The sequence below is a fragment of the Haemorhous mexicanus genome, chromosome 21 (assembly GCF_027477595.1).
Source record: "Haemorhous mexicanus isolate bHaeMex1 chromosome 21, bHaeMex1.pri, whole genome shotgun sequence".
NCBI classification, from domain to species: Eukaryota; Metazoa; Chordata; class Aves; order Passeriformes; family Fringillidae; genus Haemorhous; species Haemorhous mexicanus.
Window position 1 is genome coordinate 5,951,938 of NC_082361.1, and position 25,220 is coordinate 5,977,157.

General features: G+C 60.1%; 3 protein-coding genes across 7 annotated transcripts; 2 read left to right on the top strand and 1 right to left on the bottom strand.

Annotated features, from left to right (window-relative positions):
- The first annotated feature begins 203 nt into the window (after nucleotides 1-203).
- On the top strand, nucleotides 204-5,553 carry CDK9 (cyclin dependent kinase 9). Its single transcript, XM_059864962.1, has 7 exons — nucleotides 204-360; nucleotides 906-987; nucleotides 1,411-1,501; nucleotides 3,292-3,458; nucleotides 3,632-3,803; nucleotides 3,886-4,034; nucleotides 4,915-5,553. The coding sequence occupies exons 1-7, from the start codon at nucleotides 269-271 to the stop codon at nucleotides 5,278-5,280; spliced, it is 1,119 nt and encodes a 372-aa protein (XP_059720945.1). The 5' UTR covers nucleotides 204-268; the 3' UTR covers nucleotides 5,281-5,553.
- A 607-nt stretch (nucleotides 5,554-6,160) lies between these two features.
- FPGS (folylpolyglutamate synthase) lies at nucleotides 6,161-12,005 on the top strand. 3 transcript variants are annotated; one of them, XM_059864961.1, is made up of 15 exons: nucleotides 6,161-6,480; nucleotides 8,194-8,322; nucleotides 8,428-8,481; nucleotides 8,590-8,654; nucleotides 8,731-8,845; nucleotides 8,932-9,009; nucleotides 9,284-9,345; nucleotides 9,448-9,550; nucleotides 9,649-9,726; nucleotides 9,800-9,947; nucleotides 10,026-10,124; nucleotides 10,302-10,452; nucleotides 10,559-10,634; nucleotides 10,958-11,024; nucleotides 11,115-12,005. In XM_059864961.1, exons 1-15 carry the CDS (start codon nucleotides 6,463-6,465, stop codon nucleotides 11,540-11,542), a joined length of 1,671 nt encoding a protein of 556 aa, XP_059720944.1. In that variant the 5' UTR covers nucleotides 6,161-6,462; the 3' UTR covers nucleotides 11,543-12,005. The 3 variants fall into 3 exon arrangements, with proteins under 3 accessions (XP_059720944.1, XP_059720941.1, XP_059720942.1); XM_059864958.1 differs by lacking the exon at nucleotides 6,161-6,480 and adding an exon at nucleotides 7,197-7,295; XM_059864959.1 differs by lacking the exon at nucleotides 6,161-6,480 and adding an exon at nucleotides 7,954-8,105.
- Nucleotides 11,859-23,564, bottom strand: ENG (endoglin). Of its 3 annotated transcripts, none has more exons than XM_059864955.1 (15): nucleotides 23,406-23,564; nucleotides 19,371-19,528; nucleotides 17,142-17,276; nucleotides 16,389-16,554; nucleotides 16,044-16,200; nucleotides 15,744-15,873; nucleotides 15,333-15,504; nucleotides 15,107-15,249; nucleotides 14,837-14,974; nucleotides 14,472-14,516; nucleotides 13,641-13,751; nucleotides 13,306-13,551; nucleotides 13,035-13,098; nucleotides 12,838-12,939; nucleotides 11,859-12,470 (listed from the first exon to the last, which is right to left on the bottom strand). In XM_059864955.1, exons 1-15 carry the CDS (start codon nucleotides 23,461-23,463, stop codon nucleotides 12,301-12,303), a joined length of 1,995 nt encoding a protein of 664 aa, XP_059720938.1. In that variant the 5' UTR covers nucleotides 23,464-23,564; the 3' UTR covers nucleotides 11,859-12,300. The 3 variants fall into 3 exon arrangements, with proteins under 3 accessions (XP_059720938.1, XP_059720939.1, XP_059720940.1); XM_059864956.1 differs by having other exon boundaries at nucleotides 11,859-12,490; XM_059864957.1 differs by lacking the exon at nucleotides 11,859-12,470 and adding an exon at nucleotides 12,493-12,619.
- Nucleotides 23,565-25,220: the final 1,656 nt, after the last annotated feature.

Sequence of the window (25,220 nt, forward strand, 5' to 3'; positions counted from 1 at the left end):
CATGGCCTCCCTACGTCACAGCCGCAGGAGCAGAAGCTTTGTTTAACTCCTGACGTGTTTAAGCACACAGGGGACACACGACGCTTTAGGGCCACCGGCACCGGGTACCGCTCGGTGCGCCCGGGCCACGAGGAGGGACAACATGGCGGTAGCCCCAAGGACTGCAACACCCACAAGGCCCCGCGCGCCGGCTGGGTCACGTGACGGCGTCACCAGGTCACGTGGCGGAACGGGCGGGACGCGGTGCTGTGGCAACGGCGCGGCCGCCATGGCCAAGCAGTACGACATGGTCGAGTGCCCCTTCTGCGACGAGGTTTCCAAGTACGAGAAGCTCGCCAAGATCGGGCAGGGCACCTTCGGGTGAGTGCTCGCGGGCCTCGGTCCTCCCTGGCCCGGCGCGGCCCCGGACTTCCCCGGCCTCAAGCCTGCAGCCGGGGCCCAGCCCCGCGGCCCATCGGCGCCTGCCTGGGGTGCTCCTTGCTCGCGTGTCCTTTCCCCGGTCACCCCTCTGGCTTCAGAGAACCAGTTTGGCTCCTGAAACCTCTTTTCCCCAACCTGAGATGCCGCTCTGTCCCAGCTCTGGCAGAGCAGAGTTAACCTTGAAAACAGGGTGGGGGCCTGTAACTTGGCTCCAGATGTTCAGCTTGGCTCCAAATGTGCAATTTTTTGCTCAAAATGTGCTATATTACTGAAAATCCTTATAAAGCTGCAAGAGCTCTGGGCTCTCTGTTGGTTCAGTGAATCTTGAGGGCCTTTGGCCCACGGGGAATGTGGCTATATTGGCTCAGCACAGAGTTCTTTGTTAAATGCTTTAGTGTGTCTTGTTTGGGCTTGTTCCTTGTCAGGGGCACCTGGCTCCTTTCCCCTTGTGCTGCTTATGGATTTTTTTCTGTTTTTTTTTACAGGGAAGTTTTCAAAGCCAAACATCGCCAGACAGGCAAGAAAGTAGCACTGAAGAAGGTGTTGATGGAAAATGAGAAGGAAGGGGTAAGTGTGGGGCATGGCTGGGTTGGGCCTCTTGTCACCTGGGCTGCAAAGGCACATGGCAGCAGCAAGGGGACTGTGCTGCATGGGATGGCTGCTGGGAAGTGACACTTCCTGTGTGTTTATTCTCCTCTGGGACTCCCAGCACAGGGTTCCACGCTGGCTGTGTTTGTGGAAGAGCTGGGTGATGTGTGAAGCACGTGCTCAGGGCTTGGGGAGAGAGTTAACAGCTTAAACAGCAAAGGCAGCAGCCAGAGAGGCTGTTCTGCAGCTCAGGCTGGGCTGTACCATGTCCTGATGTGAATGGAGAAGGTGAGGAGAGGAGGGCAGGACCTGCCAAGCTGCATGGTCACACCTCTCCTGTTCTCTGGCAGAGGTGGCCTGGCCTCCTGCACCTCCAACCCCCATTCTCTTTCTCTTTTCCAGTTTCCCATCACAGCCTTGCGAGAGATTAAAATCCTCCAGCTGCTCAAACATGAGAATGTGGTGAACCTCATAGAAATCTGCAGGACCAAAGGTATTTTGCAAGGTCTCCCTTGTGTTATTGATGGCTTTTCTGAGCCCTGCTGAGCAGGCTGGTATCTTGTGCTGGGAGTGGGGTGGTCTAGCTGAGCATGGGCCTCTGTTCCTGCCTGTGACATGGGGTGCAGGTCACTTATCTTGGAGAAGAGTTTCTAAATGAGTTGTAGTCCTGCCAGGGATATGCCTGTGCTGTAGCAGGAAATGCTGCCTGTGCTGGGAAACTCCCTTCTGAGAGGCTTTAAATGAACCAGCACTGGGGAGACTTTGGAGCAGAGGCTCCTCAGCCTGGAGCTGCCTCTCTTGGTTGGCTTGTGATGTTTTCTGGGAGCTCTGAGCTGATGACACAGCTCCAGCTGAGGCTCACTCAGCATCTCTTTCTGTGGGTGATGTAACTGCTTGTGCTGGGAGGGCTGGGACTCCACATGGGCAGTTCTGAGCTGCTCTTCCACCTCCTCCCTCCCTCCTGATGCCATGTGCCCCCACTGCTTCACAGGCTCAGCAACCTGGCCTGGCTCTATTTACAGTGAAACTGCTATATAACATCTGCTAGAGTTTATATATAATTCTCTCACATGGATTTGTACTGGAAAAATACTTTGAAAAGTGACAGTTGATGTTACAGCCTGCCCTTCCCTAGCCAGTCATGTCAGTGAAATAAAAATAAAACTGACTAGTATCTGGTGTTTTTTAAAAAGTCCAGTCACTGAACAGGCAGAAATGTCTGGCCTAGGGATGGGAAATTCAAGATACTCCAGTACTCAATTGTGTGTAGATTACTGTCTGAATAGGTATGAGTAAAAACACCAATGACTAAGTTAATTTTTAATTCACTCTGTGATTAAAAGAGCTGTGATGATTGGGTGACTGGCGTACTAAAAGTAAATATTTTTGTAGACATGTCATTTGTTCCCTTTTTATGTTTTGTTTGTATCCCAGTTTTCATCCAAATCTACCTTGACCTCAGTTTGCAGTAAAGTAGAATTGTTTCATTCACTGTTCTCAAACATGAGACTTTTCTTTTTTTACGTTGGAAGGGTGTGTTTGGGGCTGGGGCTGTGTGAGGAACTGCAAACCCAGTGTAGCAGGCAGCCTCCTGGCTGGGGAGCACAGCAGTGTGCTTCTGTGGGGGCTAAGCTTTTCCACTTGGAGATGCTGATCAGCAGGCTTTTCTGATTACAACTGATGAAAATCAGCCTTTCTTTTTAAAAACATTTTGTGTGGGTGCTCTAGGAACAAGATTGAAATTGATTTCTTCACTTAAAGTCTGCTGTCATTGGCTTCAAATTGCACTTGGAGTTTTGTATTGCTTTGATCAAGATCAGTCCGTTTTTGCAGATCCTGTTTGAGGTTGCAAAAATCTCACTTTTTGATGTGAGATTAGACAGATTTTCTGTGTTTCTGCATTTTTCCTGGGGCTGTCGTGGGTGCCTCCTCTATTGCTGGTGCTTGGCTGGCAGCCACAGCTTGCAGGGAGGAAACCCCACAGCCGTTATGTGCCCAGAGCAGCACGAAGTGAAGCTTTCAAAGGTTGCCATGCCCTTTCCTTGCCTGTCTGATGACATTTGCTGCACCAATCCTCATCTCCTGTCCTTGTGTTGCTAGTTTTTGCTCAGTTCTCCTTTAAAAATGACCTTGAGGCCTGCAGGCTCTCTGGTTCTCTGTATTGCTGTGCCCTGAGATTCTGTGTAGGGGGTGTTGTATGAGCTGCAGGGTGGTGGGAGGTAGGAGGAGCTGTGACCCAACAAGGGGTCCCTCACTGACAGCCTCTCTGTGCCTCTCCTGCAGCCTCTCCATACAACCGGTGCAAGGGCAGCATCTACCTTGTGTTTGACTTCTGTGAGCACGACCTGGCTGGCCTTCTCAGCAACGCCCATGTCAAGTTCACGCTGTCAGAGATCAAGAAAGTTATGCAGATGCTCCTGAATGGACTTTACTACATCCACAGGAACAAGGTAATGGGACAGACTTTGCTCTGCTCAGGGGGTGGCTTTCCAAGGAGCAGGCAGACACCTGCTCCTTGTTCTTAGCACAGGCTGGAGGGAAATCCTTGTTTCCCACCTCTGCAGCCTGACACCCAAGGAGGGCACTTTAGTCACTTAACTCTTCAATGTCTGTCCTTGCACAGATCTTGCACCGAGACATGAAAGCAGCGAACGTGCTGATCACACGGGATGGAGTCCTGAAGCTGGCAGACTTTGGGCTGGCTCGAGCTTTCAGCCTGGCTAAGAACAGCCAGCCAAACCGCTACACCAACCGCGTGGTGACCCTGTGGTACCGGCCCCCAGAGCTGCTCCTAGGTAGGAGGAGCCCTGGGTGGGCTCTGCCGGCTTCTTGGCCCTGCCCAGCCCTCTGGGAGACTAACTCGGCATCTCCGTTTAGGGGAGCGCGACTACGGCCCCCCCATTGATCTCTGGGGTGCAGGCTGCATCATGGCAGAGATGTGGACCCGCAGCCCCATCATGCAGGGGAACACGGAGCAGCACCAGCTCACCCTCATCAGCCAGCTCTGCGGATCCATCACGCCGGAGGTGAGGGCTGGGCAGAGCAGGAGTGTGGGCAGAGTCTGGGACCAGGCACTCGGGCCTCTTCCCTGCCCTGTGTGCTGGCTGCTGTATGCTCTCAGTGGTGGAGTGTGCCTGCTGCTGGCAGGGAGGCTGGAGAATCTCTAGCCTGCGTTTTGCAGTTGTCTCTCAGACAAACACTCTCAATTTCTGCTTAAAGAAGGGTGAGGGTTTTTATTCTCAGGTGTTTTGTGCTGGTCACCTTGAAAAGCCTCTAGAATTCTGTCTTGAGATTTGTGGCATCAGCTCAGCTCTGATGTGAGCACCCGGCCCCTTCCCAGCTCCTCCTTCATCAGCAGCTCGTCCTGCCCTCTTGTGGAGAGCAAGCTGAGGGATCTCAGCCCAGACTGGGATCTGCGGGATGTTGCGCTGGCAGCTGCAGAGTCCTCATCCTGCTGTCACAGTCATTATGTAAATACACTGGAGGCGCTTTCTTTGGCAAGTAGCTACCTGCTGTGGTTCTCCCAGATTGAGATAAGTGCTGGTGATTGCAGCAGGCTTTGCTTTCTAAGGATAAAAGGTGCCACATCCAGGTGATTATTTAGCAATCAGTTTTGTCAGTTGATCTTTCTGATGTGGTAGCTGGCTATAACCATGCCCTCTAGTAGTTCTTTCATGGGGGAACCAAAATCCTTGAGCATCGTTTCCACACCAGGAAGACTGTCCTGAGTTATCCACATGTCTCCAGACCTTTAGTGCCTCTTTGTTGCTGTGAGAACAATGTCTGCCAGCTTGGAGGTTATAAAATAGAATTGTTATTTTGGTTTGCCTGAGGGTGTTTGAACCAAAAATGGCTTGTCCTTTCCATAACTATTTCTTGCCAACCCCTTTTCCTTCCCTTTGCCAGGTCTGGCCGAACGTGGACAAGTACGAGCTGTATGAGAAGCTGGATCTGCCCAAGGGGCAGAAGCGGAAGGTGAAGGATCGCCTCAAGGCCTACGTCAAGGACCCCTACGCGCTCGACCTCATCGACAAGCTGCTGGTGCTGGACCCCGCCCAGCGCATCGACAGCGACGATGCCCTGAACCACGACTTCTTCTGGTCAGACCCCATGCCCTCAGACCTCAAGAACATGCTGTCCACCCACAACCAGTCCATGTTTGAGTACCTGGCCCCACCACGCAGGAGGGGTGGGCACATGCCCCAGCAGCCGGCGAACCAGGGCAGGAACCCAGCGGCCACCAACCAGACTGAGTTCGACAGAGTGTTTTGACATCCGGCGGGGTCCTGGCTGGGCTTCCCCATGTTAAGTGGAGATGTCCTGGCAAGGTCTTTTTGTCTAGGAAAGGACTTTTTTCAAGGTGAATTGACTGATGGTGTTATCAGAGCTTGGCCATCTCCTCGGCCACTGCAGAGCTGCGTGACTTGGGGAGGTGATACCTGTGGGCTCGACGTTGTTTCCCTCCAGTTTCCTGTCTCAGAGCTTGTTTTTGCCCCCCAAAAGTCTGTATTGGTTACATTAAACTTGCAGATCAATTGTTATGGATCTGGTGTTTAAAAAAGTGTCTCCATCCATGCTGGGGCTCTTGGCAAATGGTAGCGGGACTGGCAGGACTGGGAGTGACTGCCCTGGACCAAACTGGGCCCTGCTTGGAGATGTCTCAGCTCTCTTGGTCTGTCATAGCTCCTGCATGGATTATGCTCTGAGCACTGAAGCGTTGGTGAAGGATGAGGCAGATGCTTCTGAGTCATCAGATGTGTCTTGGGAAAGGCAGAATCACCCTAGACAGCATGACTAGCTCTCCCTGGAGACTGGGATCTAGCCTAAAAAAGGGCTTATTGGGCAAACCAGAGAGATGGGTGGCAGAGCTGGATGCTCCATGTAGCCAGGAGACCAGGATAGCTGGTTTCTGTGACAGCACATGGCATCCATGTTTTCTTTATTGCAAACCATGACTGGGAGTCGTATTGGATACACCCAACCTGCTGCAGCCAAGCACTGTCCTGTGCCTCAGGTGAGACCTGCCCTCCTGCTGTCTGCAGGGATTTCAGGATACTGTGGCAGGGCTGGTCACACTGTGCTGGGAGCAGGGGGACACTCATGTGTCCCCTGCTCTCTCCTGGAGCTCTTTGCATGAGAGACTAGAACAAGACCACTGCCTCCTTTGGGTACAGTGACTAGCCTGACCCACTGGGATCACCAGTGCACACTTTATGTCAGGATCAATTCATAGAGAGCAAGTGCTCCTCCACAGCTGCTCAGTGTCCCATGGCTATCAGCTGTAGCCAGCCGTCTTCTCCCTGAGCCCCATGAATGCCAGGATCCCAGGATTCGAGGTGTGCAGCTGGTGATAGCATTTGGCACTTGGTAACTTGTCTGTTAACAATTACTGACAATAGCCATTGGTAAAGTCTCACGAGGAAGTGGTGCTGAGTGGGGCCATTCTCAGGCTTGATGAAGGAGTCGTACAAGGTAACTCTGTCTTGGTTTGGGGCTCTGAAACAGTGTCTGTTTTTGGAGGGGGGGCTTTGTTTCTTTGGAAAAATAGTCGGTTATGAGCAATAAGGCAGTTGACTTGTGCCGTTGTGGATAAACATGGTCCTGTCCCAAACAGCTGGTGTGAGCCTCCTGTCGCTGTGCTGCCTAAACGGAGACAGCAATGGGAGCCTGCACAACAGCATGGGGCCTTCCCGAGGGCAGTGCGGGTTCGGGCAGCCGGAGATCCCTGTTCCTGGGGAGCTGGGGGGCTCAGCGCGCCAGCAGCGCTGCCGTCCATTAACGCAGCAGCACCGCAGCTGCGGGCAGCCCGGGGGCTCCGCTGGCTCCGGGCCGGGGCGATGCTGCCGGGCGGGGGCTGCGGAGCTCCGGGGGACCCTGTGCCCCTGCTTGGGCGGTGGGAGCTGTAGGGCCATGTCCCTGTGGTGACATGGCAGACGGGTCGTGCCTGATGCTACGTCCAAGCGGGGCGGGCGGGACCCCGGTGTCCCTGCCGAGGTATCCGGGTGGCCACGGACACGGCCGCCTCGCTGCCCCTCGCAAAGATGGCGCTCCCCCCTTCCCCATGCGACGTGGCGCGCGCTGCCAGCTTCAAAGATGGCGGCGGCGGCCTCCGGGGGGGGCGCGGCGGCCCCGCCCCCTTCCCCTGGCGGCGCGCGCGGTCTGCGCGGGGCGGCGCGCACGCGGCGGGGATGGTGGCGCGGGGGCTGCGCGCGCTGCGCGGAGCGCTGCGGGCCGGGCGGCGCCGCTTCAGCACGCGCCCCGCGCGCGCCCCCGCCACGGACTACCAGGTACCGCGCGGGGCCGCGCGCCGGGCGGGCACGGGGCCGCGCCAGCGGTGGGGCTGCGGGGCCGCGCGGGGCGGCGACAACGCACCTCGTCCCCTCCTGACCCCCTCTGCCGTCCCCCGCGGTCTCCGGCCGTACCGGCTGCCACGCGCCAAGTGCCCCCGCTTTGTGCTCGGGTCACCCCGCAAAGCGCCGTGCCCCGCGGCAGCAGCGGGGGAGCCCGGCCTGCAGCGGTAGTCGCGGCGTGTCCCGGCCGCACGCGGCTGCGCCAGGTGTCGTGGGGATGGCGGCGGTGCCCGGCGTGGAGCGGTCCCGCTCGGCAGAGCTGAGCGCTCTCGGTGTCAGTGCCGCTGCCTGTCCGTTGCCTGGGTGGTGTCCCCACACTTAGGACATGGGTTGGTGTCCCAACTGCCAGGTCCCCCCTGCAGCACACGGCGGTGCAGCGCCAGGCTCACGTCCCCTCAGCGTGGCTTTGGCGGGCTCGGTGACAATGGTGACCTCTCAGGTGTGCCGTGCCGGTGCAGCGTTGCCGCTTCATTAGCGCCGCTCATTAAACACCAGCAGCAGAGCGCTGCCCGCTCCGGCCGGCGGCGACCTTGTCCCAGTGGGCAGCGCTGGGTGCCGGCGCGGGACGGTCCCGTGCCCCACCGCGGGGCCAAGGGGCGCCTGGGGAGGGGCGGGTAACCCCTGCCCATAAGTAGCCTGGCCCCGTGACGCGATCTGGCGCTGCCGGCGCATCCCCGCGGCACCATGGCAGAGATGCTGCCGGCCTGGGTGACCAATGACACCGCCGAGGGGACTGAGCCCGAAGGGGTGGGTCAGGGTGCAATGGGCTCTGGGGAGAGTGGCCACAAGGCTGCTATGTTGGGCACTATCCCGACTGCCCTGGGTGTCTTTCCAGGATGCAATCCGGATGCTCAACACCCTGCAGACCAATGCCAGCTACCTGGAGCAGGTGAAGCGGGAGCGTGGTGACCCCCAGGCTCAGTTGGAAGCCATGCAGGGCTTTTTGGAGAGGAGCGGACTGAAGGTGAAGGGCTGATCCCCGTCCCTGTTCCCCTGGTCCTGGTAGCAGTGCCACCATGCTTGGTGCTGGCCTCTGTGGGTGTCTCACAGGGTGGTTGAACTCTTACAGGTCGAGGACCTGGATCGACTGAACATCATCCACGTCACGGGGACGAAGGGCAAGGTGAGGCGGGTGGGCGGTGCTGTGGGGGGCTCAGGGGGCACTGCTGGTGTCTGTGGCTCTGTTTGCCCCTGCTCTGGAACGGGAGGTTTAACACAGCTGTCTCCTCAGGGCTCAGCGTGCGCCTTCACTGAATGCATCCTCCGTAACTACGGGCTGAAGACAGGTTTTTACAGGTGGGCAGGGGGTCAGGAGGGTTTTGAAGGGCCAGTGGAGCTGTGCCTAACTCTTCCCCCTGCTCTGTACCCTCAGCTCCCCTCACCTCGTGCAGGTGCGCGAGCGGATCCGCATCAATGGGCAGCCCATCAGCAAGGACCTCTTCAACAAGTACTTCTGGCTGGTCTACAACCGCCTGGAGGAGACCAAGGTGGGGCCAGCAGGGGTTTTGGGGGTTCTCCCTCCCTTGGGTCCCCCAGTCCCGGGGTCATGTGCTCACCCTGCTCTGCCTGGCAGGACCCAGCACACGGCAGCATGCCGGCATATTTCCGCTTCCTCACCATCATGGCCTTCCACGTCTTCCTGCAGGAGAAGGTCAGTGGTGGTGGCTTCCAGCGTGTGACAGAAATGTCAGGTTGGTGGGGACCTCAGGGAGGGGGAATTTGGGTCAGAATTTGTGTGGATCAGTGAGGCTGTCGTGGCTGTAAACAGGACGCTGTGCCAGGTGGATGATGCCTCCACAAATAGGGGTGTGCTCAGATGTGGGTTTGGAAGGGCTGGTGGCAGGGACCTGTCTCTGCCCACATCCCTGAAGCCACGGGGGCGTTTCCTGCTGGTGCTCTGATGGCTCATGTCCCTGTGTCCCCAGGTGGACTTGGCAGTGGTGGAAGTTGGCATTGGTGGCACCTATGACTGCACCAACATCATCAGGTAGGAGCTGGCAGGGCTGAGCCTGTCCCCAGGGCTGCCAGGGCCTGATGTCCCCACAGTGTAGGGGGGAACAGCAGGGACACTGCTATGCTGCATTCCCAGGGCACCGGTGGTGTGTGGGGTCTCCTCCCTGGGCATCGACCACACCAGCATCTTGGGGGACACCATGGAGAAGATCGCCTGGCAGAAGGGGGGCATTTTTAAGGTAGGGAGATCTGGTCTTCTGTCTCCTCTTGTGTTTTTGGGGTGTGTTTCCCCATGTCACTAAGCACCCCATGTCACTAAGCACCCCATCCTTCCCAGCCCGGTGTGCCGGCGTTCACCGTGGCGCAGCCGGAGCGGCCGCTGGAGGTGCTGAGGGAGCGAGCCCAGGAGCGGAAGGTGAGCTGCTGGTGGGGGTGTGGATGGGGGTACCCCATCCCATGGCAGGGGGCTCAGCCTGCTCTCCCCACAGTGTCCCCTCTACCTCTGCCCAGAGCTGGATGACTTTGAGGAGGGCTGCCGGGCGCTGGAGCTGGGGCTGGCAGGTGCCCACCAGCGCTGCAACGCTGCCCTGGCCTTACAGCTGGCACGGACGTGGCTGCAGCGCCGCGGCTGCCAGGGTAAGGCAGGGGGATGGGGAGAGGGGCCAGACCCCACCAGGGCTCCTGAGGGCTCACTGGGATGCCTGTCCTGCCTAGGTCTTGGGGAGCTGAAGGAGGGGCTGCCAAGCACCGAGCTGCTGGGGGGGCCAGTGCCACTGGCTCCTGCCTTCCAGCTGACCGATGCCATGATCCAAGGTGCAGTATGGCCATGCCAGGACCCCCCTCACCATGTCCCAGCGCATTGTGGGGCCATGCTGGATCCCAGCCAGTGCCATTGGGCTGGAGGGCACAGTCTGCCCCACACTGGATTCCCACAGGGTACCGGTGCTGGGGAGGGCATGGGTGTCCCAGCCATGCCGTGTGCTCCCCCAGGCCTGCGGGACACAGAGTGGCTGGGCCGGACTCAGGTGCTGTCCCACGGCCCTGTGACGTGGTACCTGGATGGAGCTCACACCACCAGCAGCATCCAGGCCTGCGTCCGCTGGTTCCGCCAGGCCGCCCTCAACCAGGACAAGCCCCATGAGTAAGGAGAGGATGCAGAGGATGCAGAGGGGGGCACAACATTGTGGGGGGGTGGTGGTGGTGCTGCAGGTCACAGGGCACAGGCCACTTGCCCTTTCTCCCTGCAGTGGTTCTGAGGTGCGTGTGCTGCTCTTCAATGCCACAGGCGACCGGGACACGGCGGCGCTGCTCAAGCTGCTGGTGGTGAGGTTTGGGGGACACTAGGGGGTCACTGTCCCCGGGTGCCTGGGCTCTCTGCTGGTCCTGGGACCTGCTTTGCTGTGGGTGCAGGGAGCCACGAGGTGGAGCTGGCACCCTATCTGTCTGTCTGCCCATCCTGCTGTTCTGGGCTGTATCCCACCTCATCTGCCCCCTGCAGGGGTCTCACAGTCCTGGGTGTGGGGAAGGGACTTGGATCATCCCCTGCCCCATCCTCTGTAACCCCGCTGGTGTGGGACTGCCCCAGTGGAAATCCCATGGGTGGGTCCTGAGGGTTCCCACAGTGCTGATTCCTCCTGTCTCCGCAGCCCTGTCACTTTGACTATGCTGTCTTCTGCCCCAACTTCACAGAGGTGTCAGTAGCCAACAATGCAGGTGAGTGATGGGGAGACAGGGTCCCCAGCTTCCCTTTCTGATCCCTCCCAGCTCCCCGCAATCCCTGACTGCTGTCTCCATCCCTCCCAGACCAGCAAAACTTCAACGTGACGCTGGAGAATGCCCTGACCCGCTGCCTGGAGAACCAGCGGACATGGACGAGGCTCCTGGAGGAGAAAGTGGGGCAGGACCCCTGGCTCCCATCCCCCCTGCGGGTGGGGGGGCTGCTGCAGCCGGCCCCCGCCCGAGGCTCCCTGCTCCTGGTGCCCCCAGCCCCCCGGCCCCTCAATTCCCCAGCGCTGGTGTTCCCGTGCCTGGCACAGGCGCTGCGGTGGGTGGCGCAGGGCCGGGACCCCCAGCTGGCCGCCCCCACGGCCTCGGGGGCGCACCCCCACCCCGCAGCCAGCAGCGGGGCCGTGCTGCTGCGGGAGGCGGCCGCCGTGCGGGTCCTGGTCACCGGCAGCCTGCACTTGGTGGGAGGAGCGCTCCGGCTGCTCGACCCCGCCCTGTCCCAGTAACGGGGCTCAGGGCTTGGCACCTCTGTTTACACGAAGCACCAGTTTTGCCCCCAGTGATGCTCAGCGGCATCTGGAGGGGGATGTGGGACCCCCCACCCCATCCTGGCTTGGCTGTTTTCACCCCAGTGCCTTCTGCCTGTACCCTTCCCGGGACACTGTCCATGGGGGGATGCTCCTGGTCTCCATCCCCAGCCTAGTCAGTCTGACTGGGGGGACCCCCAGGGTTTGGGGGGCTGCCCCAGGTTATGATGAGGTCCAGTGCCTGGTAGGTGGGAGCCTCAAGCTGTGGCAAGGCTCAGCGTCAGGGCACAATTAATTTAACATAGGGAAGGTTTTTATTATTATTGATAAGAGTTTGTAACTTGGACGGGGAGCTGGGGGGAGTGGTGGGTTCTGCCCATCGTCCTGTGGGAGGGCAGCAGCCTTGCACCATCCTCCACAAATAAACCTCTTGCTGCTCCCACTGGTGCCTGCTGCCTCCTTGGGGGGAGGCAGGAGGGGCACGGGGGTCACCCCAAGTGCTGGGGCATGTCCAGGGGGCACCCACTTCTTCTTCCCCCCCCATTTGATGGGGAGCCTTGTGGGAGGTTTTGGCAATAGCTGCTCTTTCTGCCTCCCCACTGCAGCGGGGGAGCCCAGGGGGGTTGCAGGGTGCCCCCCCCCCGGTGTGGGCTGCCCTCAGGGGGCCAAAGCATTCACTGAATGAGTAATGGAGGCCCCCTCTGGGCTTGGCCTGAGATTTGGGGCAAAAAATCAGCTTAATGGCACTGGGCTGGCTCCCCAAGTCCGTTGGCCGGGGGCTGTGCGGGCTTGGGGGGGCCCGGGGGCGTCAGGCCATGCTGCTGGTGGAGCAGGGGGTGCTCTGGGTGCTGCCGATGCTGTGGTTGGTGCTGCTGCTCTCCGAGGCTGGCGCCGTGCTGGAAACCGGCTGCAGTTTGGAGATGGGACCTGGCTCACACCGCCCGCCACGGGGAACACCAAGGGGAAACCACACTCAGGGCGAACAGTGGTGGCCTTGGCTCGGCCCCAGGGACCCTCCAGCCCTCATGGATCACTCCCCAGCTGACCCCTGAGCCCCTGGGATGGAGATGAGCATAGGGCATTAGGCGCAGGAAGGAGGGCAGATGGCAGAGGGGCCCCAGACAAGCAGGAGGGACTCTGAGGCAATGGAGCAGCCTGGTGTCTGGCTCACCTGGGGACTTTGGCCAGGAGGGAAAAATGGGCAACCCAGTAAGGGACATGCACGTGACCCCCCCATCCCAGCACGGGGGTCCCCAGGGGTGGTGGATACTCACGGGTGTGCGAGTAGATGTACCAGAGCACGGCAGTGAGGAGTGCCCCAATGAGGAAGGCGCCGAAGGTGATGCCCAGGACAGCACCCAGCCCCAGCCCACGGTCTGTGGGAGGACAAGGCTGTCAGCACTGCCACACCGAGAGAGTCTCTCTCCCCCTCCCATTCCCATCCTGACCACCTCCCTTGCCCTGAACTCACAGTTGAGCGGCCGCCAGGCATCCTTCACTCTCACCTCCAGGACCTTCTCAAAGATGGTGTCGTTCTGTGGAGGTGGAGGTTGGGGTGAGAGAGGGAAGATGTGCACCCCTGCAGGAAGGCAGAGGTGGGGGCCCCCAGACTCTGCAGACCAGGGAATGCTGCTCCTGGATGGGCTCCATCACCCAACGGTGTGGGACAAACCCATCAGGCTGCTGCTGCCAACGGGGACCAGCCTGCTGGCATCCCAGGGCGGGGAGGGGGTTACACTGACCTGCAAGCCGGCCTTGCACTTGAGGGTGGCAGAGAAGGGGATGCGTCCGCCCTCAGGAATGCTGTAGGTGAAGCGGAAGCGCCAGATCTTCCTCCCGTGGCTGCTGGGGGGCCCCTCCAGCACAGTCACCCCTGCTCCCCGCGCCTCCCCGCCCTGCACCAGCAGCACCGGCTCCCGCTCCGAGGCCACCAGCCAGCACTCCTTCAGCTGCAGGTCGGCTGGGTGATCCATCCACCGCATGGACGCCTGCACGGGGTGGGAACGGGGCACACCGTCAGGGTCACTGGCCCAGGCACGGCTGGAGTGCCCCAGCCTGGGCACTGGACGTGCAGTACCTGCACAAAGGCCTCCTTGTTGATCTCCAGCTCCGTCTGCGGTGCCTTGAAGTCAGCGGTGGGGAAAAGGCGCAGGAAGAGCTCCCGTGGGATCTCACACTGGAAGCCCACCTGCAAGAGGGGGGCAGCACTCAGGGGGCACCCAGCACCTGTTGGAACCCAGGACATTTCTCTGACTGCCCTGGATGGCTCGAGACCCTTGCAAGGGGCTCAGAGACCTTGGCACAGAGTCGAAGACTGTGCCTTCGATTTTAACCCATGGAAACAATTACCAACTTTGTGTGAGGATCCACAAACCACAAGAGTTTGAGTAGAATGATAGCTAATTTGTCACAGGGTGAAAAAGTAGAATTTTGGGGTTTTTAGAATGGGAGTTCAAGAGGCAAGATGGGGGAATCTGGGTGTGTCCTGTCTTTCTTCTTCTTCTTGTCCTCCATCTTCTGCTGGGATGGTGGCACTTTTGGATTGGTTTAGAGTAGAGACAGACTGTCTAACAGAGGTGATAGGTATTGGAAAATTACTGTAAATAAAGTACAGGTAGTTTCTAGTACAAAAAACTAGCACCACCCCAAGGGCAGTCAGTATGCCTCAACCCGACCTGCTGGACAGACCTCAGCAGGTCCGAAAAAGAATGTAATAGATAAGGGAAAATAAACAACCTTGAAAACCAGAACTGAGCAATCTCAACTTCTTCGGTCGTAGGGCTGGGAAAAAAGACTCTTTAATACCTCGGGAGCCATTCCAGCAACACGAAACCCTATAAGCACCCAGCTGGCAGTGCCATCTGCACCTTTCCCCACCCCTGGACATGCTGGGAAACCTGGCTCTTACCCGCACGCTCCGGAGCACGGCATCCTTGGCCAGGCTGAGGATGAGCTGTGAGAAGGCAGAAGGCTGGGTCAGTCAAATGGGATGGGATGGGATGGGATGGGATGGGATGGGATGGGATGGGATGGGATGGGATGGGATGGGATGGGATGGGATGGGATGGGATGGGATGGGATGGGATGGGATGGGATGGGATGGGATGGGATGGGATGGGATGGGATGGGATGGGATGGTCCCACCCACACACTGCCCTCCATCTCAGCCCTGGGCTGCCGTGCAAAAGCAAGGAGGTCCTGGTGGAGAAGTCCCCCAGCCCATGGGCCATCGGTGGGGCTGGAGGCAACACCCCCAGCTAACCCCCCTCTCACCTCATTGTTGGCATAGCCCGTGCCCTCCAGTGAGGTACCACAATGGCTAAGAGGGCTTTTCAACATGAAGTGGGTGGCATTTTTCTCTGCCTGGCAGCTGATGTCCCTCAGGGTAATGTTCACCACGTCCTTGATGGGCTGGGAGGAAAGCACACAGTAGTCAACCACTGACTGGGTACAGCCCTGTGCCACCCACCCCAAGCACCCAGAGGAAAATGAACTTTCTGAGTGATTTTGGTGGACATTAGCACCCCTCTCCACCCTCCTCACCTCCAGGTAGGACCTGACGATGACAATCTCCATGGTTTCATCTGTGCATTTCCAGGGCTTGAGTGTGAGCAGCACCTGGTGGGGCAAGTCTGGGGGCTGTGTGATGGCAATGGGGGTGGCAGCCACAGGCGTCTCGACCGTCTCTGCAGGACAGGGAGATGGGGGGGCTGAGTGGGAGTGGTGGAACCCCCCACCCCACCCAGCCCTGGGCTGCTGGGGGCCTCACCATGCTCATGAATCTGCAGGCTGATGTGGGTGCTGGCAGGGATGGCGGAGTAGGAGGCAATGACACTGCAGTTCTTCTCAAAGGCTTCAGCGATGAGGCCCTGCTCTGTGTCAGGCAGGGGATTCCCAGGGAGCGGCGCTGAGAAAAAGGGCATCATGTAACTCCCAGAGACCTGCAGTGAGGAGGAAAGGGGGGAACACAGAGGGGCTAAGTGGAGACAGGGACAGCTGGAGGTGCACAAGGCATGGTTCATCCCAGTAATGAGGGCTTGCAGCAAGGGGGCTGCCACTTGCCCATGTCTAATGTCTCCAGGTGCCCTCCTGCCACCCTCCCCATGACACCAGCATCTCCCAGGCACCTGGCAGACCCCTTGGTGGGGGTGGTGGGGAAAACATGCTCCTCTCAGCATACCAGAAACTGGATGTTGCACTTGGTGGAGAGGAACCAGGTGAAATTGGCCTTGCTCTGCAGGATGAGGATTTGGTTGCCATCAGAATTCTGAGAACAGCTCAGAGACAGGTTCCCCTCTGTGATGGACGAGCTGCAAAACCACAAGGCCACCATTCTCAGCATTCCATACCAACTGGTCCCACATCCACCTTGGGATGTGGGGCTCTGCCTTTGGGAAGCCCAACACCTTCCCAAGCATCTCCAAGCATATCCCACTGCCTGTCCCACCCCTGGGGTCCCACTGCTGGCCCACTGTGGTACCTGGGCTCCGACTGCAAATGGATGATGTGAGCAGCCCTGGTGCTCTGGGCATCACTGCGTGAGCAGCTCTTCACCCCGTGGAAGAAGACCTCAGTCTCAAGGTGCAGAACGGCATTGAAGCTCTCCTGAGGAATGCACTCTGGAGGGCTGTGGGCATCTGTGTAGGTAGCAGGGTGATCAAAGTCACACTGGGCTCGGTGGGAGAGGCTCAGGGCCAGGGGCATCAGTCCCCATGGCATCTCCCCAGGGAAGGTACTGTGCCCCAGGAGGTTGCCACCCTTCTGGAACAGGAAGACCATTCCTGCCCACTCCAGCCCCTCAGTGCTAGCCCCCAGCCCCACACACCTTCTCCCAGGCGGAGCTGGACCTTGCGGGGGTCCTGCAGCTCGCTGTAGGATGTGATGCCCCCATAGGCAGCCAGAGCCCAGGCCAGCAGCTGCCCCTCACTGGAGACGATGGGGGGCTCAGGGTGTGGTGCTCTGATGGTGCTCTCCGGGCTGAGGCGGGCGTCCTGTGGGCCAAGTGACAGCCTAAGCCGGGGTGAGGAGCAAGGTGCACTCCTCCCTTTCACAGGATGGCATGGGGAAAGCAAGGAAAACCTTTCCCCTCTGTGTGCAGGATAAAAATGTGAACCTAAAACAGGTGAGTGTCCCTGGAGCCTGGGCTGGGGGTCACCCTGGATGAGTGGGGGTTTTTGGGGCCATGAGCTGGGAGCAGCGAGAGTGGCTGGTGGCACACGGAGGGCTCAGCCCACTTTATTATTAGCCACAAACAAAGCAGGAGGTTTATTTTGCTAACAAAGCGCCCGACCCCGGCTCAGCTCGCTGGAGCCAAACCCCATCCCTGACCTTCCTCCCGCCGGCCGGAGGAAATGGGAGCTTTTTCCAGCCCTGTGCGTCATCCCCTGCCTGGCCAGCCCAGTGCTCAGTGCCGCCAGCAATGCTCAGGAGCGTCCCCTCCTCCCTGGGGCACCACAAGCATCATGGCTGGTGATCAGAGGGACCAGTCTCCACCAGTGACCCCCTCAAACATCCCCATGGGTGGCCCGAGCCCTGCTGCCCCCCGGGATTGCTCCCGTTGTGGGGCTGTGGCACTCACGGTGCGGACGATCAGGTTTGAGCACGGGGAGGTGATGGTGGCAAAGCAGCGGGTGCAGAGGAGGATCAGCACTGCTGGCCGGCTGCAGGCATCGGCTTGTGGGGTGACTGCCACTGTCAGAGGGACAGGAGAGACCTGGGGTGGAAGAGGAGAGTGTCACCACTGTGGCCACCAAGCCCCAGCTGCTGTCACCTTCCTGGCTGCCCCCGGAGCCAGAGGGAGCAGGGAGAGCCCTGAGGCTGGCCCTGAGATGAGCCATGCAAGAGACAGCCACGGCTGAGTTTAGGGGCAGGGATGCCATGTGTACCTACACTGGCAGGACAAACACGCCCTGGCTCCCCTAAGCAAGGGACCAGCGGGATGCCCACCTGGAAGACGGTGGTATCCCCACACTGGTGTCCAGGAGACCCAACATAGTGAGGTCTAGGCACCCCCTTCTTAGAGACCAGGGCGTCCTTGAACTAGAGACTAAGTAATCTCTGCAGTGGGTGTGAGAATGTGACCCCACTGTGGGCTGGGGTATCCCCACACTGAGGACTGGAGCATCCCCAGAGCTCCAGGCACCAGAGCATCCTCACTGTAGGCACTGGGGTATCTCCCACTGAAGACTGGAGAACCCCCACCCTGGGGCATCCCCCTGGCAGGTTTCCCAGCCCCATCCCAGCCCTGTGCAGCCGCTCCAGGCTCAGGTGTGTCCGTACTGCTGGGCACAGAGGTGGCACACACCATTCCTCGTGGCTAGCACTGCCTGGTTGCCTCTAGCCGGAAATCCGGATGGGGAAGTCAAAACTCCAGGCGCTAAGTTTGGCAACTGCTGTCTGAATAACGGCTCACAAAGTTCTGAGCAGGGCGAGAGGAGAGGGCTGGGAAAACCAGACAGGGACTGGAGGCTGCTGCCAGTGCTGTGCACAGGGCTAGTGGGATGAGGCCATGGGCATCCCGGCCTGGCCATGGCTCCGTGGCAAGCGTGGGTGGCCAGGGACCCTGGGTGGCCCCGAGCGTTGGGGAGGAGCTGGCGGCTGTTTTTCCTGCCGCGTGTTTTGTGGCGCTCCATTGTTTGGCTGCGCGAGTGGCGGGAGCCTCGGCACTCCCCGCCGCCGCCTTTCGGGTTATTTTTTTCTTTTTCTTCTCCTTTTTTTTTTTTTTTTTTCATCATGGGGATCTGCTTATAGAATGCAGCTTCCAGTAATTCTTCTATAAGTGGAGCCGTGTCCCTGCCCAGCTTCCCCCGTGCGCCGCGGGGCTCAGCGCCGCAGCCGTGACATCAGTGCGTGTCCCCTGCTGCCGCTGGTGACAACCCCGGGGCACCCCCGGCCCTGGCACTCATCCAGGATGCTAAGGCCAGGTTACACCAGGCTAGGGCAGAGGGGTCCTTGCGAAACCGACCCTCCCCAGTGCCTCGTGGTCTGGCTCCCCCTCTGCTCCAAAAGCAGAACTGGGAGAGCTGGGAGGTGGCAGGGAGGGGGGAGTGTGGCGCCGGGTGGCCCAGGGCTGGGCCAAAATCGGGTGCTGGGCCCCAGCCAGTGCGAGGGAAGCCTGTCTGTCCTGCAGAGCTGCCATGCAAACCCGTGAGCTGATGCAAACCCACCCAACAGTGCCAGCCAGTGCCAGCACCAGCCCTGACACCGCCCTCGCCCCAAAGCTCCCTCAGTGTGGTTATCACCCCTCAGCATGGTCATGCCAATTTTGGCAGACAGGTTTCTGCTCGCTTGGACACCTTAAAAGGATGTATCTCCTTCATCCCTCCACTCTTTCCTCCATCCCTCCCTTCATCCCTCCTTCCATCTCTTCCTCCATCCTTTCCTCCATTCTACCTTCTGTCCTTTCCTCCCTTTCACTTTCCATCCCTTCCTCCCTCCCTCCCCAGTGTGGTCACCACTGGGTACCCGTGGCTGTGCCCAGCTCCTGAGGCAGAGCCAGACCACCTTCCCAGGGAAATGGAGTGTCTTGAGGTGTCCAGCACAGGAATATCTGCCTTGGCAGCAAGAGCTATTAAAGAATTTGCCTCTAAAGTCTTTACATTCCCATCAGGGGCAGAGATGCCCAAGGCTGTGCTTGGAGAAGACGCTTGGACAAGGGGCCATGGAGGAGGTTAATCCACTGCTCCTTAATTAGAGGAAGGTTTTCACAGCTGGGCAACTCTGCCTGCTGAGGACAGTGACAGGATGACAGTGCTGTGGTGACAGTGTGAAGGACAGTGTAAGAACTTCTGTGACCCCTCTTGCTCACCTTGGACCACTTGACGCTGAGCACATGGACTTCATGGTCAGTGCCCATGGAGCTGTTGCTGACACAGCCCCAGGGCACCGTGCTGGTGGCATAGGAGAGGGTGATGGGTGGCTCTGCTGTCACCGGCTGCAGGTCACAGCCCTCAGCTCTCCCGGGGTCTGGACGGAAAACAAGAGACTGTCAGTCCCCGCCGCACGGATGTGGGGTGACACAGCGTGGGGGGACACGATGCAGGAGGGGGCTGAATCTCCGCCAGCGCCGGCACCGCCCCTTCAGCCTCAGCCCCCAGCCCGGCGTCAGCACGGCCCCTCCGGGACCATCGGCTACGTGTTCTCTCCGGGCCCGTCTGCCACCGCCAGCCCCCTCCGCAACCCCGTTAATGACCCTTGGATCCGGGCTGGAAAAATCCACTGTCCCTGCTCAGCACTGCCCGTGCCAGAACTCGCACCCAGCCGCCCCGAAGGCCGGGGCGGTGGCGGAAGCCCCCCCGCATTCCCCGGCCGCAGGAAAGTGGGAAGCGCAGGTATGGAAATGGCTGTAAAGCTCATCCTCCCGGGCGCTGAGGCGTGAGCTTTGCCCCATCCCAAAGCCCCCGGCGGCGTGCGGCGAGCGGGGCCGGCCGGCGGCTGCCAAGGGAAATCCTGAGCGCAAACAGCCATTTGAAGGCCTGATCCTGTAAATCCCCACGTGCCTCGACAGTTTCCTCTGCCTCAGGCAGCCCTGCTGTGGCCGGGCTGTCCTTAACTTGGCCCCGAGGAACCGTCTGCCTCCATGGGTGCTCCCTTCCAGGGGGCTGGGAAGGACAGACCCCCATGGTCTGTCAGCCCACAGCTGGGCTTCTAGGGGCTTTCTATGGGGAGACGGTGCCTGGGATGCTTTGGAGGTGGCCACTGAGTTCTATCCCTTCCCACTCCAACTTTTCCCATCCCTGGTGGCTCCAGCCAATGCACCGGGAGGTGGCTGGACCAAACTCCTGGTGCACCCAGCCACCCCTATCAGGAGTGGGGCTGGAGGGTGTGATGCTCCAGGTCACTGAGTTTTTGGGATGCAGCGCCTGGCAAAGGGCCATTCCATCCAAGCCGTGCCCATCACGGTGTCCCTGACCTGCGTCTCACCGCTGGGGTGGCCCGGCGGTGGCGGCGGGGTCACGGCACAGACCCCCGGTGACGCCGCCGTGGGCCCACCTATTGTCCGGTGCTTCCTCCCCCCAGCTCGGCGGCCGCGCGGCCGGCAGCATCGGGAGGAAGATAAACAGCCGCTTATCTGGGCGCCACAGGCTGCGTCCCTCTTCCCTTCCACTCCTGCCCCGACGGCACCGGGCACGGCCCGCGGCCCCGGCGCTACCGGGCAGAGCACGGGCAGCTCGTCGCTCCCCGGGCAGCATCCTGCTGGGAAGGCAGGCAGGGCCGGGGGCCGCGGCCGGGCTCGCCCCTGGCAGGGCAGGGATGCTGGCGGAGGGGATGGTGCCAGCTGGGCACTGTCTGTCCCTGGGGAAGGCAGCGGGCTCCAGCATTATGTCAGGATCAGATAAGGGGGCTCAGCTGGGCCGCCGGGGCGATCAGATAAGAGCACTGTTATTTTTGTACTCCAGGAAAGGGAAAAAAAAATTAAAAGGAAGAAAGAAAGAAAATCCACTTTATGTTTTTCCAACCCGCATTCTCCCTTGCTTTGGTGCCACTGAGATCAGGGAGCAGGGATGGTCCCACTGTGGCTCCCCCGTGGGTCAGGGGCTGGGGGAAAATTCCTGGGGTTTTGGGAGAAGAGAGCAAAGCTGGGGTGTGGGGTGCAGGGCAAGGGTGGCTCTGGCAGTGCAGGATGCCCATGGGATGGGCAGCACCACTTTGGCATCCTTGCATCTGGCGGTGTTGCCTCGGCACCTGCATAATGAGCTGATCCAGGACAGGAATGGGGATGGGAATTGGCATCCTCTGAGCCACCAGTGGCTGTTGGACCATGCTGAGGTGGCACTGGGGAGCAGATGATGGTGTGGATGGGTCCAGGCTTTGGGCCTGACACAAACCACATCATTCCTGCCACTCTCTAAGTCAGGTGCCAAGAAGCCTCTCCTCAGAGATGGGAGGGGTGACCCAGCACCATGCTCACCCCACGGGGAGCAGTCCTGGCCCTTGTCAAGGGGGGCACAAAGTCCCCCGCTCTGGAATCTGGCTGTGTCTGTGAGACACCCTGGCACTGCACCCACCAAGAGCACCCCAGTCCCACATCACTGCACCCACCTTGCACATCCCAGTCCCACAGCACTGTGCCCACTGCTATGGGGCACTCAGTGCCATGGCACTGTGCCCACTGTGGGCTCCCAGCCTCAGAGGTTCCTGTGAGGAAGAAGCAGCAACTGGACAGGATGTAGTGAGTAGCACAGGTAGGCAGGATGGGGACCGTGTGTCCCAGGTACGCAGGACATGGACCATATAGCACAGACACTCAGGATGGGCACAACATGGCACAACTACATAGGACAGTGACAATATGGCACAGTCATACAGGATGGGGTCCATATAGCACAGCTGCATACCTTAGGGGTGGTATGGCCAGAGGAGATGGCCTGTTTGTACGGCAGAGTGACACAGGACAGGGACCATACAGACACATAGCACAGATAAAATAGGACAGGGACCACAGAAACACACATCAGGGTGGGGACCATGTGGCACAGCTGTGTAGGACTCAGCCCATATAGTACAGCCCTCTTAGGGCATGTATGGCACAGCCATATAGGGTGGGACAAATATAAAGGACATGGCACCGCTACATAGGACACAGGTGACATTTCACAGCTGTGTGGGATGAGGACCAGATGGCACAGCTGTGTGGGATAGGGACTATAGATCACAGACAAGGAGGACAAGGCCTCTGTGGCACAACAACACAGGATATGGAGCATATGGCTCCATATAGGGTTATAGGATGGGGACTGTAGAAGAAAGTGACAGAGGACACAGATATTACTGCACATCTACATATGACAGGGACACCATGGCACTGCTCTAGGGCAGGGACAGTGGCACAGCTATAGGATGGGCACCCAGCCTCACAGTTACACAGGACATAGGACTTCTTGTACATCTACAAGGATGGAAACTGTATGGCATGGTACAGCCTCACTGCACAGGGACTGTCTGGCACAGCCACCAGATAGTGTTGTAATATAAGAGAGTGGGCATCAAGCCTGGCAGTGGGGCCACCCCAGCACCACCCATGAGCAGTGGCCCCCGAGGTGACCAGGAGGAACCAACCCAGCCCGGACACTCAGTGCCACTGGCCCCAGCCTCTCTGGGCGGCTGCTGCCTCCCCAGTTCCCTTCCCCCTTGACAGCAGGCGATGTCCCCGAGTCCCCCAGCTCCCTGTTCCCCGGCTCCATCAGCACTGGTGTCCCTCCCTGAAATCCCTCGTGGCTGTGCAGGGATCTCAGGGTGGCCCCGACTGCTCTGGAGGAGTCTAAGCCCCCACCTCCCATTTGAGACTTTAAGGGTTTTTCCCACTTCTCACTCCCAGCTCCATCCCCACATTCCAAATGAGGTTTTAAGGTTTTTTTCCCATTTCTTTCCAGCTCCAGTCTCACATCCTATGTGAGGATTTAAGGGTTTTATCCCACTTCTCCTCCCCATCTCCTGGTCAACCTCTCCGTACTCCGAGGTGATGGGGACCAAAGTCACCCCAGACCCACCGTGTGCCACCGTCTAGGTCAGGACTCGGCCACGGCGCCTTCAACACCTCCCACGCCCAGTGACGCAGCCGGGATTTCGGGGGTCCCAGGGAGCGGCAGGGCTGTGCTCTGCGTGTTCCGGTAATCGGGGTGATTTGTCCCTTCCCACATGGACGCTGCTCCCCAAAACCTCCTCTCCCGGGGGGTTCCCGGGGGTGACAATCTCTGCCTGTGCGGACACAGCCGGGACCCCTTTGGAATCACCGGTGGTCCCGCCGCGGCGGCTGTCCCGTCCCGGGGGTCCCGTCCCGCTGTCCCATCCCGCGGCTCTCATCCCCGGGCTCCGGTTCCCTGGAGCCCCCGTCCCCACTCACCCGGGCGGCCGAGCAGCGCCAGGAGCAGCGGCAGGAGCGGGACGGAGCGGGGGCCCATGTCCGCCTGCGGCCGCTCCCCGGGAGCCAGCGCCGAGTGCGGGCGGCGGCAGCGGCAGGAAACCGACTCCCTTCGGAGGAGGGTCCGCGGCGGAGGAAATGCCGCTGGCGGCGCTTGGGGCCGGGCCGGCGGGGCCGTGGGGGCGGAGAGGATGGACACCCCCCTCCCCCGGAGGCGCCGTGCCTCAGTTTCCCTACAGCGCCGTGCGGGGCTGCCCCTCCGGAGGGGGCACGGGGAGGGCACTGGTCCCCGGGCTAGGTGCCCCCAGGGCCTCCCAGGGCTGGCACTAGTGAGTGAAGGGGTTCTGGTGGGGTCCACCCACCCAAATTATTCCCGAGCTGCCGCCAGTGATGGGGATGGGGAGCTGCCCCAGGCCATGGGGAAGGGGCTGCCCCCGACATTCAGCCCCCCCTGCTCCCAGCCAGCACCCCGGCAGGGCCACATGGCTCAGGCTGGTGGCTACCCCATGGACGCCCAGGCTGGTGGGCAGGTGGAAGCCCCCGAGCACTACTGCCTGCCTTGCCTGTACCCTTGGCCAGGGCACAGATGGGGCTGCTCGGACACCCCCACCTGGCAGGTGGGCTTGGGGTCAGGAGATCCCTCGGGACAAGGGGGCCTGGGTGAGGGAGTCACGGGCAAGGGGGTCACAGCAGAGCACCACCGAAGGGGCTCTAGGGACCCCCTTGTGCACTCCTGCCCCATTCCTCCCCACACCTCTGCTGGCCGAGCTGAGAGCCCTCACACAGGTATCAGTGGGGCTGGGACCCTCACGCCGGGGATGGGCCAGGTCCCCGGGGATGGGGTCGATTCATGGTTCAGGGGCATGGGGACAGAATGGAAATGTGCCAAGGAAGTCAGCGACGCCGGTCCCCAACAGCCACGATGTCCCCGGAGATGTCTATGACCCGGGGTGAGCAGCAACCATCTCCCATGACAGAGCACTGCCATCTCCTGGGGACCGCGGGGACGGGTGCTCACCCGGGGATGGGGACCAGGACCCGGCACGGGACCCGCTGGGTCCCTCGCACACCTCTCCCCACGGTGACACCACAGAACAACGACCAAGAGACCCTTGGTGATGGACACTGGGACAGTGTGACAGAAGGAGGGTGGCCATGGCTGTGGGGTGGCCACATGTGCAGCCCCCTGCACCCCATTCAGCCCAGCATCTTCCCCCCTTGCAGCATATGGGATGGCTTTGAGACTTCAAACCAGAGGAAGAGCATCTAAACATCAACACCAAGCACTCAGGGCTGTACCAGGGAGCAGGGCACTCCCTGCCCAGGTCCACCTGGGGAAACTGAGGCACACTGACAGCACATCCAGAGAAGGCTGGAGGCACAAGCGAGATGTCTCTCCCCACTCCCCAGTTTTAGGTCGTGGTGCTCCAAACCACACAACCCCTCTGCCCCCTTGTCCCAGCAGCACGAGGCAAGCACTGGCTGGCCCCAGCCCTGGATCCTTGTCCTGGCAGTGTCCCAGCCCCGGCCGGATGGCTGCATCCTTCCTGCCCGCCTGCCTCCCCACAGTGCCCCCGGCTCTGCCAGTGGCTCGTGGCCCCGGAGCACGGGGCTGACGTCGGGTTGACTGGTGAGTTTGGGTTTTCATCTTGGGGAGTTTTGTTTTTTCCCTGCTGGCTTCCTTTCTCCACTCTGACTCCTTGGCCTCGTGGCCTTGGCTGACCCCAACGCTGCCGCCCCTCCTGCCCTCCCAGCCCCCTGGCTCCCTGCCCAGCTCCCAGCAGCCCAAAAGTAAGT

Coding starts and splice junctions, on each gene's coding strand:
- CDK9 (XM_059864962.1), top strand. CDS start 269: ATGGCCAAGCAGTACGACATGGTCGAGTGCCCCTTCTGCGACGAGGTT. Junction 361..905: donor ATCGGGCAGGGCACCTTCGG/GTGAGTGCTCGC, acceptor TTTTTTTTACAG/GGAAGTTTTCAAAGCCAAAC. Junction 3,459..3,631: donor ACTACATCCACAGGAACAAG/GTAATGGGACAG, acceptor GTCCTTGCACAG/ATCTTGCACCGAGACATGAA.
- FPGS (XM_059864958.1), top strand. CDS start 7,197: ATGGTGGCGCGGGGGCTGCGCGCGCTGCGCGGAGCGCTGCGGGCCGGG. Junction 7,296..8,193: donor CCCCCGCCACGGACTACCAG/GTACCGCGCGGG, acceptor GTGTCTTTCCAG/GATGCAATCCGGATGCTCAA. Junction 8,655..8,730: donor CTGAAGACAGGTTTTTACAG/GTGGGCAGGGGG, acceptor CTGTACCCTCAG/CTCCCCTCACCTCGTGCAGG.
- ENG (XM_059864955.1), bottom strand. CDS start 23,463: ATGGGCCCCCGCTCCGTCCCGCTCCTGCCGCTGCTCCTGGCGCTGCTC. Junction 13,752..14,471: donor CCGTGCTCCGGAGCGTGCGG/GTAAGAGCCAGG, acceptor CCCCTCTTGCAG/GTGGGCTTCCAGTGTGAGAT. Junction 13,099..13,305: donor AGTGCAAGGCCGGCTTGCAG/GTCAGTGTAACC, acceptor CCACCTCCACAG/AACGACACCATCTTTGAGAA.